General features: G+C 53.7%; 6 protein-coding genes across 6 annotated transcripts; 1 reads left to right on the top strand and 5 right to left on the bottom strand.

Annotated features, from left to right (window-relative positions):
• Nucleotides 1-49: 49 nt before the first annotated feature.
• N7474_003687 (uncharacterized protein) lies at nt 50-1,331 on the bottom strand (the record flags this gene model as incomplete). The annotated part of the gene is made up of 4 exons (XM_057195102.1): nt 50-423; nt 487-551; nt 604-1,013; nt 1,071-1,331. The coding sequence occupies 4 exons, from the start codon at nt 1,329-1,331 to the stop codon at nt 50-52; spliced, it is 1,110 nt and encodes a 369-aa protein (XP_057052498.1).
• A 1,391-nt stretch (nt 1,332-2,722) lies between these two features.
• On the bottom strand, nt 2,723-4,340 carry N7474_003688 (aminoglycoside phosphotransferase family protein; the record flags this gene model as incomplete). Its single annotated transcript, XM_057195103.1, has 4 exons — nt 2,723-3,552; nt 3,603-3,822; nt 3,877-4,113; nt 4,170-4,340. 4 exons carry the CDS (start codon nt 4,338-4,340, stop codon nt 2,723-2,725), a joined length of 1,458 nt encoding a protein of 485 aa, XP_057052499.1.
• A 692-nt stretch (nt 4,341-5,032) lies between these two features.
• Nucleotides 5,033-5,826, bottom strand: N7474_003689 (GLTP domain-containing protein; the record flags this gene model as incomplete). Its single annotated transcript, XM_057195104.1, has 4 exons — nt 5,033-5,330; nt 5,387-5,505; nt 5,561-5,619; nt 5,685-5,826. The coding sequence occupies 4 exons, from the start codon at nt 5,824-5,826 to the stop codon at nt 5,033-5,035; spliced, it is 618 nt and encodes a 205-aa protein (XP_057052500.1).
• Nucleotides 5,827-6,122: 296 nt separating this feature from the next.
• N7474_003690 (sporulation-specific 71 family protein) lies at nt 6,123-9,466 on the top strand (the record flags this gene model as incomplete). The annotated part of the gene is made up of 3 exons (XM_057195105.1): nt 6,123-6,230; nt 6,276-8,861; nt 8,912-9,466. 3 exons carry the CDS (start codon nt 6,123-6,125, stop codon nt 9,464-9,466), a joined length of 3,249 nt encoding a protein of 1,082 aa, XP_057052501.1.
• A 161-nt stretch (nt 9,467-9,627) lies between these two features.
• N7474_003691 (putative mitochondrial inner membrane protease subunit Imp2) lies at nt 9,628-10,573 on the bottom strand (the record flags this gene model as incomplete). Its single annotated transcript, XM_057195106.1, has 2 exons — nt 9,628-10,009; nt 10,083-10,573. 2 exons carry the CDS (start codon nt 10,571-10,573, stop codon nt 9,628-9,630), a joined length of 873 nt encoding a protein of 290 aa, XP_057052502.1.
• A 258-nt stretch (nt 10,574-10,831) lies between these two features.
• On the bottom strand, nt 10,832-11,856 carry N7474_003692 (macro domain-containing protein; the record flags this gene model as incomplete). Its single annotated transcript, XM_057195107.1, has 2 exons — nt 10,832-11,132; nt 11,237-11,856. The coding sequence occupies 2 exons, from the start codon at nt 11,854-11,856 to the stop codon at nt 10,832-10,834; spliced, it is 921 nt and encodes a 306-aa protein (XP_057052503.1).
• Nucleotides 11,857-17,827: the final 5,971 nt, after the last annotated feature.

Below are 17,827 nucleotides of genomic sequence, written 5' to 3' on the forward strand. Positions count from 1 at the left end.
CTGTCCAACGCCACTGAAACACCAACGGCAAACGAAGCAGACTAACACCCTAGGAGCTATCCTCCGACACATAAAACGTCTTCTGGATATTGACGCCATGAAAGAACGTGCCTGATTCCTTCGGATACAAATCCTCCTGGCTACTCGTGCGACTATCCTGCGTGGCAATGTGCACAGTCGTGGTGATCTGCGAATCCTCCGGGTCGAGGTCCGGTCTCCAGTACCGTGGGCCCGTGGGGTCTGTCGAGCGGGACGCATTCATGCTGGAGAGGGGCATGCTCCCTCCTGTGTGCTTCGACCGAGTACCCTTGCTACTGGGGTCGCGAAACCAACGGAATAGAGGGCGGAGGGTCACCAGACTGCCTGCTGCGATGCCCAGGCTGGCTTCGACGTTGGACCAGATGGAGATGTTGGCTGTTGCGTCTATTTAGGGGGAGGTAGTTAGTGTCTTGAGGAATGGAAAGATAGGTCGAGACTGGAACTCACATAAGAAGTCGGGGTTTTTGTAATCGTGCAAGTATGGAATGCGGATGATGACGGCTGCGCTAGCACTGTGAAGAAAAGTCAGAAGAGAACTTGCAGAAAGCGAGTCCGAAAACATACACACAGCCCATGCCCAAAATACAAGCCAGCGCCACCTTGGTCTGAGGAACCATCTGCAAGTTCCAGATCAGAAACATAGGCAACACTCCGAGGGCAAAATCACAGCACACGGCTGTCACGCTGTAGACGTAGGCGACAGCAATGACAATGTCGATGTCCATGCACGAGCCGTGGATGTCGGCCGTCGGGTCGATCTTGAGCAGGATGCGTTGCCAGAAGTACGAGACCGGTTGGCACTGGAGGGTCAGGACGAAGAAGAAGACGATCCCAACGACGGCGGTCACCCCGATAACCGTGTACAGGATGACATTATGGGCCCGGCGAACGGTCAAGCGGAGCAGAGCCACGGCGATCGAAGACTTTGCGATGGCGCAGACCCAGACGTAGCTGGTTTGGCCGAGCCACCACCACTAGGACTGACATTAGGTATATTCCGAGAGAAAAGGTGGAAAAGGGAATCAACATACAAACATGGCAGTTTCGGCCGTTCCTTTTAGCAGAAGAGGCTTCGTCCTCTGCCCGATACCATATAATGCCCCCGTGATACCACAGAGCGCGAACAAGATGTTCAGCATCATGGCAAAGACCATCAACGCATCGTCCCACCCGAAGGCCTTGACGATGCGGAGGCGGACAAAGCATCGGAGACAAACAGTAATGAACGAGATGCCGAGAAAAATCGTCGTGACGATGAAGATCGCCGTGCTACGGCCTTCCAAGTCCTTCATTGTGAATGGTGTTTGTTCACTTGCGATTCATGGCACACCAATCTACCTAGTCTCTTGGCACCCTCGGAACTGGTTCAACGAAGGGAGGAGGGATTCAACAGGCGACACCAGGCGTGCGCCGTTGAGCTGAGGTGGAAAGAAGGCAGTAAAAGAAAGAAGGGAAAAAAAAGCGGAAGAAATGAAAACCCGCTAGTAACGGGAAAGCACCACCCTCGCCGCCGTCAGTGGCGAGGGAACGCAACGCGGCTTAGTTGGGTGGGGGGTTTTTAGGCGGCGCTGGCCGAGGGGGTGCCTGAAATCCTGAAGAGAGAAAACTATGCCCAAGTTGGTTCGGCTAGCTCGTCCGTAGTGGGGGGCAGCAGTCACAGTGGATCGAATTCTCGAGTAAAGCCGCAAGTTTGGTGGAGAACCCGGTCGCGGACGGCCTATCCATACAGTACATGGTGAGAGATGGCGATCGACTTCTACTTTATGTTTATCTACGGGGATCGCTACCGTTGTCCATGCGGCAGGGGTGTCCAGGACATGGCAATAATTTTTAGGTTTGACAGAGTGTGGAGAGGCCAATCCAAAACATCCCCGAGGAACAGGAACACGTAATTTGCTCGCCATGTGGGAGGCGGGCACCACCGTTCCATGGGTGAGAAAGGGTTTGCAGAACGGGCTCCTTGGAAAACCCGCGACACCGGTTCAGCTGATTCGGTGGCCAAGGTTCCACATGGTTGGGTTTTGAGACTGGAACCTAGCCAGATTCAGGGCAAGACCGTTTTGCTTTCTCTCCTGCAGGTGATGGACCCCGGTGAAAAGGGGCTCGAGGGTGGAATCAACCCACTAGTCTGCCCTGGGCGCACCATAGAATTTGCCGCGATCTGTTGGAACAGAACGGCGGATCAACAAGCTCTGCACACGGGTGCTTCTAGCCCAGCCCCAACTAGGGATGATCGGCGAGTGCAGTGGGGGGCCGGAAATGACAGTTAGTTCTGAACAAAGCCAGGTCTTGCCGAAAAGACAGGAAATTCCATGGATTCTATCTCGGATCTAATAATGGGTAGACCGTTCCAGCCATGCGATGCTAGCGTGTCATCCCCCCTGTCTCATACGTCTTGGCGATACAGTCACCCCCTCAATGTCCATGCGAAGCGAGTTTCCGGGTACAATTGCCATTCGTGCCGGGGACGCGGGATGCCAGAAACGCGAGGTGATCCAACACGGGCTAGCAATGGGTTCAAGTACTCTTCTGTCGGATGTGTGAATTCTAGCATGCACTAGAACGGGGCGCACCAATCATTCCAATTGGGAAGTCATGATGTCTGGCCTGAAGACTATCTCAAGGACCCATATTTTCAGTGTCGACTGCACACAACTTGGTCGACTTGATCCACTGAAAACTGTCACACCCCAAACGGTGTCAACCTCCACAATTTCCGTTCGATTTCCCACTCCTTTTCATACGTACGCCCGAACGTGCGGTCAAAGATGGCTTCCAAAATTGGCTGGCAGTGAGCGGCTCTCTTGGCCTTGATGAATTCCCAGTACTCGGGCATATAACCGGCGCACTCCCAATCAACAATACCGCTCAACCGGCCATCCTCAACGAGCAGGTTCAATGAAAAAAAGTCGGAATGTGTAAAGTAGGAACGATGATCCTGGCGCATGGTCAGGCCATCGAGAACTTCGTCTGGGGCGCATCCTAGATGGCTCGTGAGATGATTGTTGAAATCGGCTTCGCTGGTGAACGGGCCTGCTTGTCCGTCTGGGAGACGGTGATCAACCACTGGACCTCCAACAGTGTTTCCGAAGAGATATGGTGTGGCGTTGGGGATTTTTCGCAGCTGTGAAACGCACTTTGCCAGGTCGTCGGCAAAACGTTGGCGTTCAGCGTAGGACATGAGATGCGTCACGTCGGTCAGATGCTGTCCCGGTAGACGCGTCATGATTAGATATGTTTTGCCGTTGTATTCCCCAACATCGACAATTCGAGGGGCTGGGATGGTTGTATACTTTTCGACTAGTCTGAGGGCGTTCGGTTCGCTTTGGGGAGCTCGGATGCATTCCTTCATGATTAAACCAAAAGGTAGTCGCTGAACCCATAATGGACCTGTAGGTCCCCGGACTCTGCATCCAACTGGCCAGAGGAGAAGGTAGAACCGCATGCGTATCCACAGTGGTATACAACGCGCTAGCTGGTAGAAAGCTCGTCGGATGAATGGGCTGATGAAATCTGGGAGTCTATTAGCTTCTGCACAACGTAATTTAGAATATTTTGTATACTTCTTTCCGGTTTCGGCCAGCCAAGTGCAATCTTATCCTCGATGTAAAAGAGATGTAATGCGGTTGCGAATCGGCAATGGACCTCGATGAGAAAGCTGCTTGGTAGGCTCAGTGTAGAATCAGGTGTAGACATCTTAAAGAAGTCCGCTGCGCCAACTGCCGTTCCATCCGCGTAGAAGAGATCAGATGGTGCTTCTGGATGAAGTGTCTTCAGGATATACTTTAGAAACACATGTTAGTACTACCATGCGTGTAGGATGTAGTGCCCTCTTACTTGGTCGTTGTACTTCAGGCGACCACACTCGTCCGGTGGGTATCCTAGTTCAGCCATTTTCGCAGCTCTTGTCTGTATCTCTATCTGGCCTTCACGAAACACTTTGTGGATGCTTGGGGACAAGCACCACAGGTTCTGCAGAGCGGTCTGGGAATCGCCCTGGCTTTCAACTAGGGACTGTAGTCGAACGACACTCCGTGGAGATATGAATGCTTCCAGGATTTCAAACAAGGAGCTCTGCAATTACAGAATTATCAGCCTTTGGAGTCGGTCAGATGCTCCGTAGATCTTACCTCGTCTGATGCGAGATTTCGGATCATAGACGGAGGAACCACGTATGCCGACTCAATAGCTCCAACCGAAGCGCCCTTTTTCAAAAACTCCTTGCTCATGCAGCAGGATGGGCCATCTCTACGGCGGACTAAAGTATCCAGATGTGTTGGGATTGGGTCGAATGTTGCCATTGTGAATCATTAGTTTGCTGGTGGACTGGAGTGTTTTAGAATCCTTACACTTCGAGGCAAGCTTTCTCCAATCCTGCTTGAACGAGCGCAGACAGGCCTCCACCCCCGCGTTTACGTCCTGTTGGACATCAAGTACTGGGCGGCTAAGTCTGGATCGACGGCTCTCTTAACAGAATGCTCTAGGAGGAGGTGTTCAGTGGGGGAGAGATTCGTCGAGGAGATAACTTCCAGCGCGGTGCTACAAGGAGCCATGGGTGGATATTGGGTGGTGAATGGAGGATAAAGGCCAATCAACAGATCTTCTGGCGGTAATTTAGGCAAAGAAATTGAGTCGAAAAAAAGCGGCCAGGAATCAAATAATCCCCTTAGGGCCGTGAAATGGTTATCGTCATCTCCACAGGGGCGCGTAGGGAGTCGCGCTCAACCCAAGTGGTCTTTATTTGACCAATAAATACCTATAGCCCCGTGACGGAGCAGTCAAGATGGAAAATAGCGCGGACGAGAGAAAGAAATGAAATTCAAAAGGAGTTCAAGTTGGACTTTGTTAGCGCCGAGCCCCGTGACACGGCCATGCTGTCTACGGCTACGCTTGACTGATAAGACTCCAAACCCCTGCATTCGCTCTACGCAACACACTCGCAGATGAGACCAGATGAAATATGTACAGATCACCACCGTTCACATGCACTGTTCTACTTCCACTGGGCGTCCTTGCGCGCCTGGAAGGTCTTGAGGATCGCCACCACCTTCTCCAGGGCCTCGACTTCGCGGTTCATGGCCGTTGCGATTTGAGCTTGGTCGTCGCCCATCTTGGCATAGAAGTCTTTCCGGTAGGGCGTGGCCGACATGGCAGCGCTGAAGATGGGCTTGATCACGAACGAGTGGTGGGGCTTGAGGGTGCCGCCGTAGGCCTCGCGGAAGGAGTTGGACAGCTCCACCGCGGAGTTGTCCAGGTTATGACGAAGGGCTTGGGCCGTGAAGTCGAGGCCGCTATGTAATCCAGTCAGTGAGGAGTTCGGGGTGTTTGCAATGGAAACATAACATACCGGACCAGCCACAGCAGACCTTCGGTGGCAGTGTGCTTGCCCGCCTTCAATTCATTCAGAACAAGGGCCTGCAGAGTCTCTGACTCGGCGGGGGCCGCCAGTTGCCTCTCACGGACTTTCTGTAGTTTGGGGTTAGAGGTCAATGCGGGGGTTGGAGGGGCAGGGGCAGCTGACCTTGATGTTGCCTAGCAGGTCATTCTTGACGGGCAGGAAGGCCTTGGAGCCGAGCAGATCTAGAATGGACTGGTTAGAGGAGGCAATTGATCCATTGATCCCGTCGTCTTCGGTGGGGACTCACCAAAGAGCGTGGTGAGGGACTCGGCGGCATCGAGGAACTCGGTGGTGGAGATGCCATCGTTGGTGGCATCAATGGGGACGTCCGCAAAGGACTTCTTGATGGTGTCGAACCAGGTTCCACCGGGAGGAATGGCAACAGACATGGCGGGAAATAATATAGATGGTAATGAAGCGAGGGATGAAAAGGAAGACAAACAACCTGAGTGACTCGGGCCACGCACGCCGGACAAACAGAACAAACAGAACAAACAAGCAAACCGTGCCAGCACCGCCTCTTCTTCAATGACGTCATGTGGCTGTGCTGCCTCACGATCCGATTGCGGGGATCGAATGAAGCTTGCTTTCGTTACCTACCCTGAGACCCTGGGAATATCTACGGTCCGTCGATGCATTGCTCATAGCTACCTCCAGTCCTCCGGTGTGCTAGCTGATCAGTGCCATGAGCACTCCACCAGCCTCCACTGATCAATCCAATGCGGATCCTCGCACGCCATACCACGAGCACTACCATGGCCTGCCAGAAGGGTCCTATACGGACGAGAAGCTGGTGTGTTGTACAATCTGCCTCGGATACAAGTACTGACTTCCCCAGCGCCATGCCTCTGCCCACCACCTGCACATGACCAGCCGCCGCTACTTCATCGGCCCAATTCCAGAGGGCTGGCTGCACGGCAACCGCAAGTCCTGGTATCGAAGACGGCTCCGCTTCAGGAATTACACCTCGCAATCTCTCTCCTTCTCCGTGGACCCGGTCGCATCCTATTACCGCCAGCAACCCAGCCAGGGCAGTGAGACAGAGCAAGAGTCCGTCCCACCAGCGGAGGAGGAGGTCGCTCTGACACTCACAGATACAAGCGAAGGGGCACCGGAACAGGCCGAAGATGCAGAGCAGGAGTCAGAGGAGGAGCCATCGGGCGAGATGCGGATCCTCTCTCATCCAACCACAGAGGCAGAAAATATTGACCCTCCGCCGGAACCGGAGGACGAAGATTCAGACAGCACGCCGAAGGCTAGCACAAGGGGGCGGAGTGAGGTATACGCCAATACTGGTGCTTCTTCATCATATGTCACAGCCAGGGAAGATACGACCAGTCTTCCGAGTACGGCAGACACGGACCAGACATCATCGACCGTGCATATCAAAGGATTAGCCCCCGGACAACCGGTCGAGTCGTCAGAGGATTTGGATACAGCCGGACCCAGTGAGACCGACGGACTAAGCCGCAAGCGCTCTCCAACTACATCTCCAAGCGAGGCCGATTCAACGACACGTCTCCTGAAATCAAAGTCAAAGGGCAAAAGCAAGGTCAAGAGCAAAGCGTCTCGCATAACCCTGGAGCAACAAGAGCCCCAGCAGGAAGGGGATGAAGAGGATACCCACGGAAACATTAATATCCATCGCAGCAGATTCACCAAAAAGGTGACGCGATTCAATCTCGATGATAATATCATCGACAAGCAGCAACGATTACGTTCTCGCATCGCGAGGACCCAAAACGCGGTGTCTGCTACCATGCCTCGTCGGCGAAAAGTTCAGGATGGACAGATCATCAAAGCCGAAAAGATGCTCGTTCGCATCGAGGAGACTTTGCAAGGAGAGCTGCCTGCCGACTACAACGAGAACGATAGTCTCCGGATGGAGACTCGGGCTGTGGACAAATGGCGCGAATTTCTGGTTGTGTGTCGTAAAAGCTCGTTGGAGCACACTCCGTTTGTCTTGCAGATGTATCGCACCCGCGTGATTCCCGACATTCACCACGCGAATAGCAAGACAGCGGCTTACTACGAGCTGCGCCTCAACCACAAGCAGACCAAGGCCAATCTCTACTCAACTCTTGACAAGACGATTGTCGTGTGGCATCCCCGACGGCAGGGCACGAAAATCTACATTATTCGCCCCAAATCAACTGCTCATGCTGCCGAGTGGTACACGTTCATTCGCCAGGTGCTCGGCTGGCGGCGACCGAAATCGCTTCCCATTAATGTTCCTGAGCTTGGGGTATCACTGATTTTCAACCATCCGTTTGAGCAGCTTGAGACAACCGATGATAGCGGCCACCACAGTGCCATTCTTCAACGGTCAGACTCCGATGATAAATTCGCTGCTGCCACTATCATCCGGTGCTGCATGCAGTTGCTCGAGGGTCAGCCCGAGTGGACAGAGGTGCTGAAGACCTGGTCCAAGACTGAGAAGATGGGGCTTGCCTGGAAACGTTACGACCGGCTCGAATGGATTTTTGGGGCGAACGAGCAAAAGATGTATGGGACAATTGCGATGGAGTCCTCGCATGAGCTTGAGCTTCGGCCACGACACCATTATCCGACAGTCGTAAAGCACTGGGGACGAAGGGACGAAGAGCCACTGCCGATCGAAGGGTTCTTGGTCAGGCTCACGTCCCAGAAAGGCGTGCATCAGCGGACGTCCAAGATGTTCTTCAAACGGCTCTACTTTTTCACACAAGACCATTACTTTTTGTTTTGCCGACCGGCTAAAGCGCAGCCACCCGCGCCGCCAAAACTGGTTGAGGAAGACGCGGGCGTTCCGTCTGCCCGACAGATCCTGGATGAAATGCCGCAGTCATGGGATATTGATCCGTACCCCCTTGAGGGCGGAAGTATTGCATGGCTATCTAGTGGAAACCCCGAGTTTGTCCAGCGGCACGACGAAGAGGCCTATGCTCAAATGCAGCGGAATGTACACAATGTCAGCCACGCAGACGGATACATTGACCTGTGTCGGGTCCAAGAAGTGCGCAATATCCTTCGTGGAGCCAGTCCTGCAGATCCCAACATTGACGCAGGCCCTGCCGTGGAGTTTGATCGCGAGGCAGCAGATTCGCGACAGGATGATGGGGCAACGAGAGAGTTTGATGATGATAGGACATTCGAAATGGCGTTGGATAATGGCTTGGTGGTTCGATTACAGGCCCACGACACTGCGTCTCGAGACCAGTGGGTTCAGCGACTCGGTGCACTGGTATCGTACTGGAGGTCGCGCAGCGCCCATGACGCAGCAGAGCTCAAAGAGGTGCGAGCGCGCAATCTCAAGCTTCTAGATATCGATGAGGAGATGGAGTCGATTGTCGGGCAGTTTGCAAAGAAGTGGGAAGTAAAGAAGGCAGAAGCGTCACCGCACACGCATAACATGTGTGCGCTGTCTGGTTGTCGGACGATCAAGGTGAGCTTTCCCACGTTTCCAATCTGTCAAATATGCTAACCCCCGAGTAGATGTCCGGACAACTATACCGCAAGCCCCGTCGACACGCCACCTTTAGTCGCTGCCATGTCATGCTAACGGAGGGTCACCTGCTCATCTTCCGAAGCACGCTGCGCCGCAGCAACGGCGTCGAGATCCCGCACATCCACCAGGAACTCGAGACCAGCATCGACCTGCGCGACTGCTACATCTACTCCGGCCTCCTTGCGGAAGATGACTTGTTATACGCGAACCAAACCTTCGACAGTAATAACCCCGGTCTTCACGCTCTACCACGGGTCTATCTATCTACAGATCGCTTCACCAGCCGCGACGAGGACACATCCATCACCTTCGTAGTGTGGAAACCACTGAAGAGGAACTACTTCCGCGCACAGGAGAAACTACGGGGCGGCGAGACGAAGAGCGAGCTCCGACATGTCTCGACGTTGGGCAAGCACGGCCGCACGATCGTGTTCAAGGCGCGAAGTCGCGTTGAGAAGGATCGATGGGTGCTGAGCATTGCTTCGGAGATTGACCGTCTCCAGGAAGAGAAACAGGAAGATATACGCATTGTTTCTCTGTAGCTTTTTCTAGGGAATAGCATTACCATCCGGCGTTTGCTCTTGGAGTTTTTTTTTTTTTTTTTTTTTTTTTCTGTAGATGCGTTCAAAGTCATCAGATAATAATACATGGTGATATCTATGCATCAAGTCTATATATATATATGTACAACCTGAAGAAATAATCATCCCAGTGGTGGCCTCTCAATCTTCACAGCCTCCTTTCCAACTCTCTCTCTAACCTCCCTCCGATAATTCTTCCCAAAAGCATCATCCGGCTCCGCACCATCAACCCTCCCATCCTCCCACCCTTCCCAATCCAACCACCGCCGCCTATGTGAAGGTCCCAGGACGGCCATCACGCGGCCTGTGATGAGACTGACGCTCACAGGGCCGTAGGTATTGCTGTCCAATGACTTGCGCGGATCGGCGGCGTCGCCTTCTAGCCAGACGTGGTTGAAGGGAACGATTTGGGAGCGTTTCGGACATGGTTCCCGTGTTGTGATCCTGTCCCCGGGGAGGCCGATTATGCGTTTGATGGCGATGTGGTGCTGGTTTGCGGGAGATCTAGCAACCGATGGTCCCATTAGTATCAGCACACCTTAGGGTTACCCCATGGCAAACGAGAAGGGGGCCCTACCGGAACGTAACCACCATCCCCCTCTCAAGCCTCCTCGAAGTCTGCCCAGGCCAGATCTTCTCCCACGGCCACATATTCACAAGCACCATATCGCTCGCGGTATTCATCTCCTCGTAATTCTCATTCAGATACGGCGTCATCGACGGCCCACGCACCCACATAACCTGACAGACGTGTTCAGAGAACCAGAGCGAGATGGGGAGGAGTGGCGCCAGCACGCGGGCTACGCGCATCGATCGGCGGATGGGATGTGGGAGGGCTGCGTAGCGGGCGCGGAGGTTTGCGGTGAATTCCGAAGTGAATTTGGAGAGCCATGTTCGGCGGGAGAGGGTTGGGCCTACGGGCTCGGAGGCATGGTAGGGGGATGTAGTTGGGGGTGGTTCGGGGATGGTGCTGGCGGTGCTGGGTTTTTGATTCCGGGAGAGAGCTTTCGCAATGTCTGGGCGGAGGACTTTGTGGCCAGTCGGTGTGTTTGGTGGTGGTTTGCTCATCTTGGTAGATAGTGCCTGGGGTCAGGCCGAGATTGGAGGTTATGGTGTTTGGATTAGTGCTGGCATTGTGGTTGTATGTCTTGAGGCGTGAAGTTGAAGTTCCAAAGCGACTCGGTCATCAACCCCGAGCTCAGGGTTTGCACTGTTTGCATTGCGTCTATCGATCTAGAAACCACCCAACAACTGCACAACAAGCATAGCATTCATTATTTGTGAAGAAAACAAAATGTATTCGTAGCTACGTGATATGCATTAACCTCACCAGTCCTTTCCCAGGCGATTCTCCGTCTCACTTCCGTCGAGGATCCCGCTAGACTGAACGCTCTGTACATCGCCCGCAGAAGGCGCCTTGTCGATCTCCACCGGCTCGTCGTCCAGCATCTCCGCCGGCTCGCCCTCCGACCGGTGGACCTCCTCCCAGTCATCGTCAAGCTTGGTGGCATCTGCATCAGTCTTCTGCTTCTTAGCATCTGGCTGGCCGAAAGAAGCGGGGTCCGCGGTCGGCGCGTCTGGGAGCCGGGCGGCGAGATCCGAGGGTGAGGGCGAAGGTGCGGACTCACTGGGTTCAGAGGGGGGAGATCTTTGGTGGTTGGGGGGAAGATTTCACTGGAAGAATTAGCAGGGGAGACAAGGCAAGAAGAAGGCATGGTTGGTGAGGCTTACGGGATCACTTCCTCGTAGGCATCCTCATCCTTGCGCTCGAAGTTGCAGAACACCACGCGTTCCAGCTTGCCCATGTTGCCTGGCTTCTCAAGGAATCGGCGCACCTCCTCGGCAGCTGCGAGCGCCGCCTTGTCGCTCGGATATCCATAAACGCCCGTGCTGATGGCTGCAAAGGCAATACTCTTCATATCGTTCTCGACCGCCACCTCGAGACTGCGACGGTAGCAACTGCGTAGCAGAGACTCGGGACGCGAGGCATCGACCTTTTTCTCGCGATGGTAGATAGGCCCGACGGTGTGGATAACGCGTTTGCAGGGAAGATCGTAGGCATCCGTGATCTTGGCATCGCCGGTATCGCATCCTTTCAGGGTGGCACATTCCTTGACCAGATTTGGCCCAGCAGCACGGTGGATGGCACCATCAACACCGCCTCCGCCGAGCAGAGAGGTGTTGGCGGCATTGACGATGCAGTCAACCTGGAGCTTGGTGATGTCGTTGCGGATCAGCGAGACGATGTTGTTGAGGGTCTGCTGTGGTGTAAAGGATGTAGTGGTCGGGACCAGTCTCTTTGTCCGATAGAGCAAAGAGGCGGTCGGGATTTCAGAGAGAGCGATGGCCATGGTGGTCCTTTTTTCGGTGTTGGGGGAGATGCGGAAGGGAAGGGTCTCCGCACACGTGACGGATATACATTGCGTCATTCACAAGAATGAACACCAACTAGAGCAAACACTACAAAACCAAAGTCATGTTTGGGGATCATAATCCGTATAGTATTGGCTAGACTAGTGGAATGTTGACTAGGTGAATGGAGTCACATTGCAACTTGGAAATCTACAGATCGCAAATATATATTCTGGGCACATATAACCAATCAAATTATGACCAATGGTGTAGCACACCAGTCAGACCCTGACAAATACAAACCTGCCGGGCGTACGCTAGGGTGAACCGACAGCTGTCTGTCATATTGGCTGCATCTGGCAAGCTGCATGCTCAATGTTTCCCGCATTCTCCGGGGCTAAATCCCGCACCAACTCCACGCCCCCTAACTTGCCACCGTTGGCTCTGCCTTGGCCGTACATGTCCATACATACATGGTATAGTGTTGCATTCGATGCTCTTTAATTACTCCTACCACTATTTACTCTTCGGGGCCTACATCTTTGGTCCATGATTATTAATATTAGGTTCCAGGGAGTTAGAAATCGGGGATCCGATGGAGTCCAATTATGGGGCCCCTAGTGGACCCCCTGACAGCCTGACAGCCAGTCTGACAGCCGTTATGGTTGCTTTGATTGAAGATTGCCGATCCTTCGGCTGTTCTGCTGCCGCCGATCGCACTATGGATCGGTCGCATTTTCGCTAGCTCGTCCCAGTCTCCTTCCCCTTGGAGCATCCTCCTGGGCCTTGATTGGCCCGTCAACAAATAAATGGGGTGGGAAATCATTATTCGCTGCTGTCCGAACCGGTTCCCAGTTGACACAATAAACCCGTTTGTTGTGAGTGGCCCCCCCCCTACTGATGCTCCACCACCCCTGGATCGCACAGTGGATAGGTATCATGGCCCAAGTCTTGTTTATGCCATTTTTAGAGACTGAATGGATCTCTCCACTCTAGAAAATTTGCAGAGGCTAGACCGCTGGGTGCATGGCAGCTGTCATGTCCGGAAGACCAGGACGCAAAAGTACCATGTAGAACAACGGGTTCTAGACTCGAGCACGAGCAGCTGTCAAACACCCAAACGGGCCATGCCTGCAGCTGCAGCGTGCAGAAGACCAAAGCATATCCCGACATCTGGGCCGAATGCGAATTCCAAGCCCTAGACGGTTCGCTTCGACTTTTCATAAGCCTGCGTCCCTTTTTTACTTTTCATGCAGCAAGAACAGCGACCGTTTGACTATCTACTGGCCTAGCCTGGCGAGAGCATTTTCTAGCAAACCGACAATTCCACCTCTACTAGTTTCCTCGTATAAACCACCAAGCGATTGAAATACTCGGCCAAAAGGTTAAAGGGTAAAGAACAAGCTGAAACCGGATTCGACGCCATCGCCTCTGCTTGGAAAGAGCCGGACGGGCAAGACTCGCGCGAGGCCGGGCCTCTCTAGTCCCAATTACAGCGGATAGCAGTTCCGATGCATTAGTTAGACCGGCCATTCCCCCAGCTGGAGCGCGGTGCATGCCATCCATGCTAGCGAAGGTGCCAGATCGGAGAGATTGTCTCTTTCTCCGCACAGCCTCGATCGATCGGGCTGGCTGGGCTTGGGGCGTCTGGGGTCTGGTGAGACTCATCATACGATGCGAGATACACCAATTCGAAGTCCGAGGGCCGCCAGAGGAGAACAACAAGAAGGCCTAGAGCATACTACTTACTCTTGTACTGCGTATTGCTTCTCTTCCGCTCTCGCTGGATCCTGAACCGCGCTCTCCCGCCACCGTTTGTTTTCCCATCCCTGAGACACAGGGGCCAGCCCGAGCGCCCGGGCACTTTCCATTTCACGCAGGAGGGGCGCTCTGGTCGGCTCTCTCTTTGTTTTGTGCCCTGGGCACAAGCCAACTTCCGGCTCGTGCGGGAAACGGCCCCGCTTCTTGATTGTCTGCCTCTGCTTCCACTTTGAGTGTTTGCTATTCCCGGAATCTTGAGGTCTAGCCGAAGTGACAGGTCACAGGAGTATCACCAAAGTCAATTCAAATGTGATGTTCAAGGGACACGGGGATATCCATTGATTGTCTGCTTCGTTTGTTTGCTTTTTGGCTGCTATGGAGCCGAACCACAAGCATATGCCCCGAAAGAAAGAAACAGAAAAAGACGCCAGAGAAAAAGCATAGACCAGGTCGGTACCGAGAATGGTCACCTGTAGTTTCTCCACGAACCACTGACTATATGCCCATGCTCGGATGTAGCTAGTTTGTCCCGCATACGGTGTTAGTCACGTTGATATGCCTGGAAACTTGGAAGTTAGTGGGACGGGTGTAGCTTCGTCGAACGAGAAGCCGACAAAAAACTCCACATGGTGTATCCACCCCACCAGCGGATCATAACTGGAGTCACTTCTTATTTCTCGCGTGGTCCCCTTCTGGGGCGCAATCTCCGAGGAGTTGTTCGTCCAGAAGATGGGCGACACGAGTTACTGCGTTGAGTAGTAGATAGACAGAGAGGGGAATTGTTTGTCTGATGGGATATTCGTATTAGGTACGCTTCAGCACGGATCAGTTGCTGTGTCCCCCTCGCACGATCTTTTGGAGATTTACTTTAATTTCCTTTTGGCTCCGATTGTTGTTTCAGATGGCCGGGAAAGGAAGCTAGGGAAGCTATCCCCTTCCCTCAATTTCGGGGTTCAACAAACAGAGCTTTCTTTCTCTCGAGTCGAGCCAGATCCTGGCGTAGAGACCTCTAGAACAAAACCCAACCGTGAGGCCTAACCTGCTGTTGCCCCTGTGATGGTGGGTCTGGGTCGATGGAGCGCCTCTTTCCTTCGGGTCCATGGCCCAAGATAGGCGTGGAGGATAAATAGTTGACATCCGTACCAAGAGATTGACTGTTCGTTACCGTCGATTTGCTCCATGCACAGACAATTCGATGTTAGTCTGTACTGTACCAGGGGGTCCATCCTTCGTGATTTACCGATTTCTCCTCCCCGCCGATCGAGGCCCTAAGTGTTCCTCTTGGTGGGTCAGCGAACGGTCCGACGTGCCACTGCATCTACACCATTTTGGCCCCTCCTCCATCTCAAAGGAATCATCGTAGTGTCTATTCAATCTTCTTGTCCCAAGCTGTCGGGGAGGATGGACGTCATTCCATCAAGGCCGAGCAAAGCCGTCCGTCCCCCTTTGCCCACTCGCCCTTCTCCGAGGTTCGGCTTTCGTAAGAACGTGCAGAAACGCGGTTGGAATCACAGTCGCACTACTGTACGTACATCAATCAGCGTCATCATCATCATAATCCTTGCCACCGGTGGAGCCGATAAGGCGCGGCTTCACGTGTTGCTGGGAGTGTGGCTAAGCCGAACCGTTGCCAATAGTTCCCCTCCCCCCGAGCTAACTAGTGCGCAGCCAAGAAAGGAAGGGAAAAAGGGCAAAGAAAAAAAAAAAAAAAAAAAAAAAAAAAAAAAAAAAACCCCAAGCAGATCTGACACCGAGATTATTTTACGATGAGGAGTTCGGCCCATCGTGGTATAGTACTATTACCGTACCCTGGCCGACACGGGAATCGAGATTCGCGCCGTTAGGGCATGATTCTGGCTGGGGGCGCAACCGGATTTATGATCATTCCCCCTTCAGTCGAAATGCAGGATTTCCCTGGTTCGCGGCCTGTCAGAGTCGATGTGAAGATAGTTATCCTTCCTTCCTTCCAAATCCCCCGTCTAGTAGTAAGCTCCAGCTGTCAACTTACTCCTTTCAGTCTAGAGATCGGAGAGATTACCCGATGGGCCCCCTCCCCCCCCACCACTATGCTCTTCCATGCCCTGTCCCCCCTGTTGGCCCCGGGCCGGGCGAATGACACGAGTTCCCTACGTGGAACGTTTGGGAAACGGGGCAGATGAGGGATCTCTCACCCATCGGGGTGGCGTTTGGGGAGGCGTCTATCGTCGGAGGTTTTACTCGAAGAATAAAGGACAGTGGGGATCCTACCATTGTCGGGGACACTATTGATCGGGATTGCAGTGTATAGCGTTCCTGCGCGGCTGTTCCAGAGGAACGGTACTTTGTTTCGTTCCCTCCGAATCTAAGTATCCGCCCCCTTTCTGATCGGTCACTCCAGAACTGACTCCAGCCGCCAAAGCGATCCGCGCACTAAGATTGGGATCGGATCTTAATCTCTTGCCGTGTTCGGACAAGCTCATGTCGCTCCTTTCCTTTGCGGTTAGGATTATCTGATCATCTGCTTTAGCGATCCTAGCTCCGAGGCCCACCCTCCGGGACAGACAGCGGTGGGCTTCGTCAGGCTCGAGTCATCCATCCTCAGCAGTGGCGGAGACCAGAAAAACGGCTCTAACGGTCCCAGTCCACTGCCGTCGATCAGCGCTTCCTTCAGAGCAGACGAATTCGTCGAGGATCTTCATGGGAGCACAACCAATGCCAAGCCTTTTTTCTTTTGTTTTGGTCTGCCAATGTGCACAGCATGATCCTGCAGTGCTGGTTGCCTGCTCCGTCAGGAGGCAACCACTCGGCGTGAAGACGAGCAGGGGTGGTTCCCCCTTCCCCCCACCGATCTTGTATGACCCATCACTCCCAGTTGCGATTCAGATAGGCCAGATCGAAATGCCCGCGGCGGGGGAGGGAACCGCCATTGACGATTGCCATCGAGGCTGCACTCCTCCGACCGAAAAGTGACCTAGCGTGCATACGCTAAGAAAATCTCGAGGCCGCGTTGCAGCCGTGGCTGAATCGTCGAGCGATGGGGGGGGGGCATGCAGATCGATTATTCCCATCCGCGGAGTGGAATTTGAGGAGCCAATAATCCCGTGGGAGAAATGCCGAAGATCTCGCTGGCCTGTCTTTTCTGATCTCCGACCGTTGAACCAGCGATGGGTCTGCGTCTGTGCGCGCCACAAGCGTGACCGTGTGATGGAGACACTCTGCCGTGCGTGGGCGCTTTGACAGCGTTAATAGGAACGGGCTGAGAGGCTGGCGATGGAAGCGAAAGGAATCGCTAGGGGGAGGAGGAAATCGTGCGGGATGGAGTCGATGAGGAAAGTGTGTATAGGAACTCGATCGATCGAAGCTTAACGCTTGTTGTGTTCTGACGTCCCCCACGATCCGAGCAACCATGGAACACAGTGCGACCCCCTCGACCGTGACACACCGTCTCATCCATTCGGATGCGAAATCTCTCCCCTCCACCCAAATCCCTCGAGATCGATCGAGGTCGGGCCAACTCGGTCCTCCATGATGTCAACCTGGGCGATGGGCGTCATGGGGCGCCACTGCTGTCAGTTTTGGCAGACGGTGTCCCGGGCCCTGGGTCTGCCTCTGCTGTTCGACAGGCACCGTACACCATAATACCTGTAGATCCGTTCGTACGGTAAAACACCGTCAGGACGGAATACCGATCCTCCATCTCGATCCACCCGCGCCATCTGTAAAATAATAAAGTTCTTGCCCGTTCACTATTATATTATCCCTCGTCTTTTCCTCGTGCCATACTCGGATTGACATTCCCCTAAACTAATAATATTTTCCCCCTTCTCTCTCTCTCTCTGTTCCCATCACACGCGATCTCTCTCTCTCTCTCCCTCTTCCATTTTCACCCTGTGCTACGCTCGGCCCTTTTTGCTCCATTTTGTTGTCCATTATTTGCCGTTGTCCCGATCTATACCGTTCCTTGGAACGCGCCCGTCAGACTTTCGCATCGGACTTAACTCGCCATCTCGGGTCCATCTCACTTCACCCATCTTTCCCACCGCCACCCCATCGCCCCCCCTCTACCGGCACGAACTGGTGGAACAGTTTTCCTGCCCACCCAAGAAAAAAACGGTCGCACGAGAGGAGGCGTTCTCGAGACGCCTTGGTACTTTTTTTTTTCCTGATTCGGCCGGGTCCTGCTTCAACCTACTATTCCGTCTTGCCACCCTCTCGTCCCTCTCGATCGGT

This window comes from Penicillium riverlandense (assembly GCF_028828495.1).
Source record: "Penicillium riverlandense strain IBT 135883 chromosome Unknown utg000003l_segment0_segment0, whole genome shotgun sequence".
Classification (NCBI taxonomy): domain Eukaryota; kingdom Fungi; phylum Ascomycota; class Eurotiomycetes; order Eurotiales; family Aspergillaceae; genus Penicillium; species Penicillium riverlandense.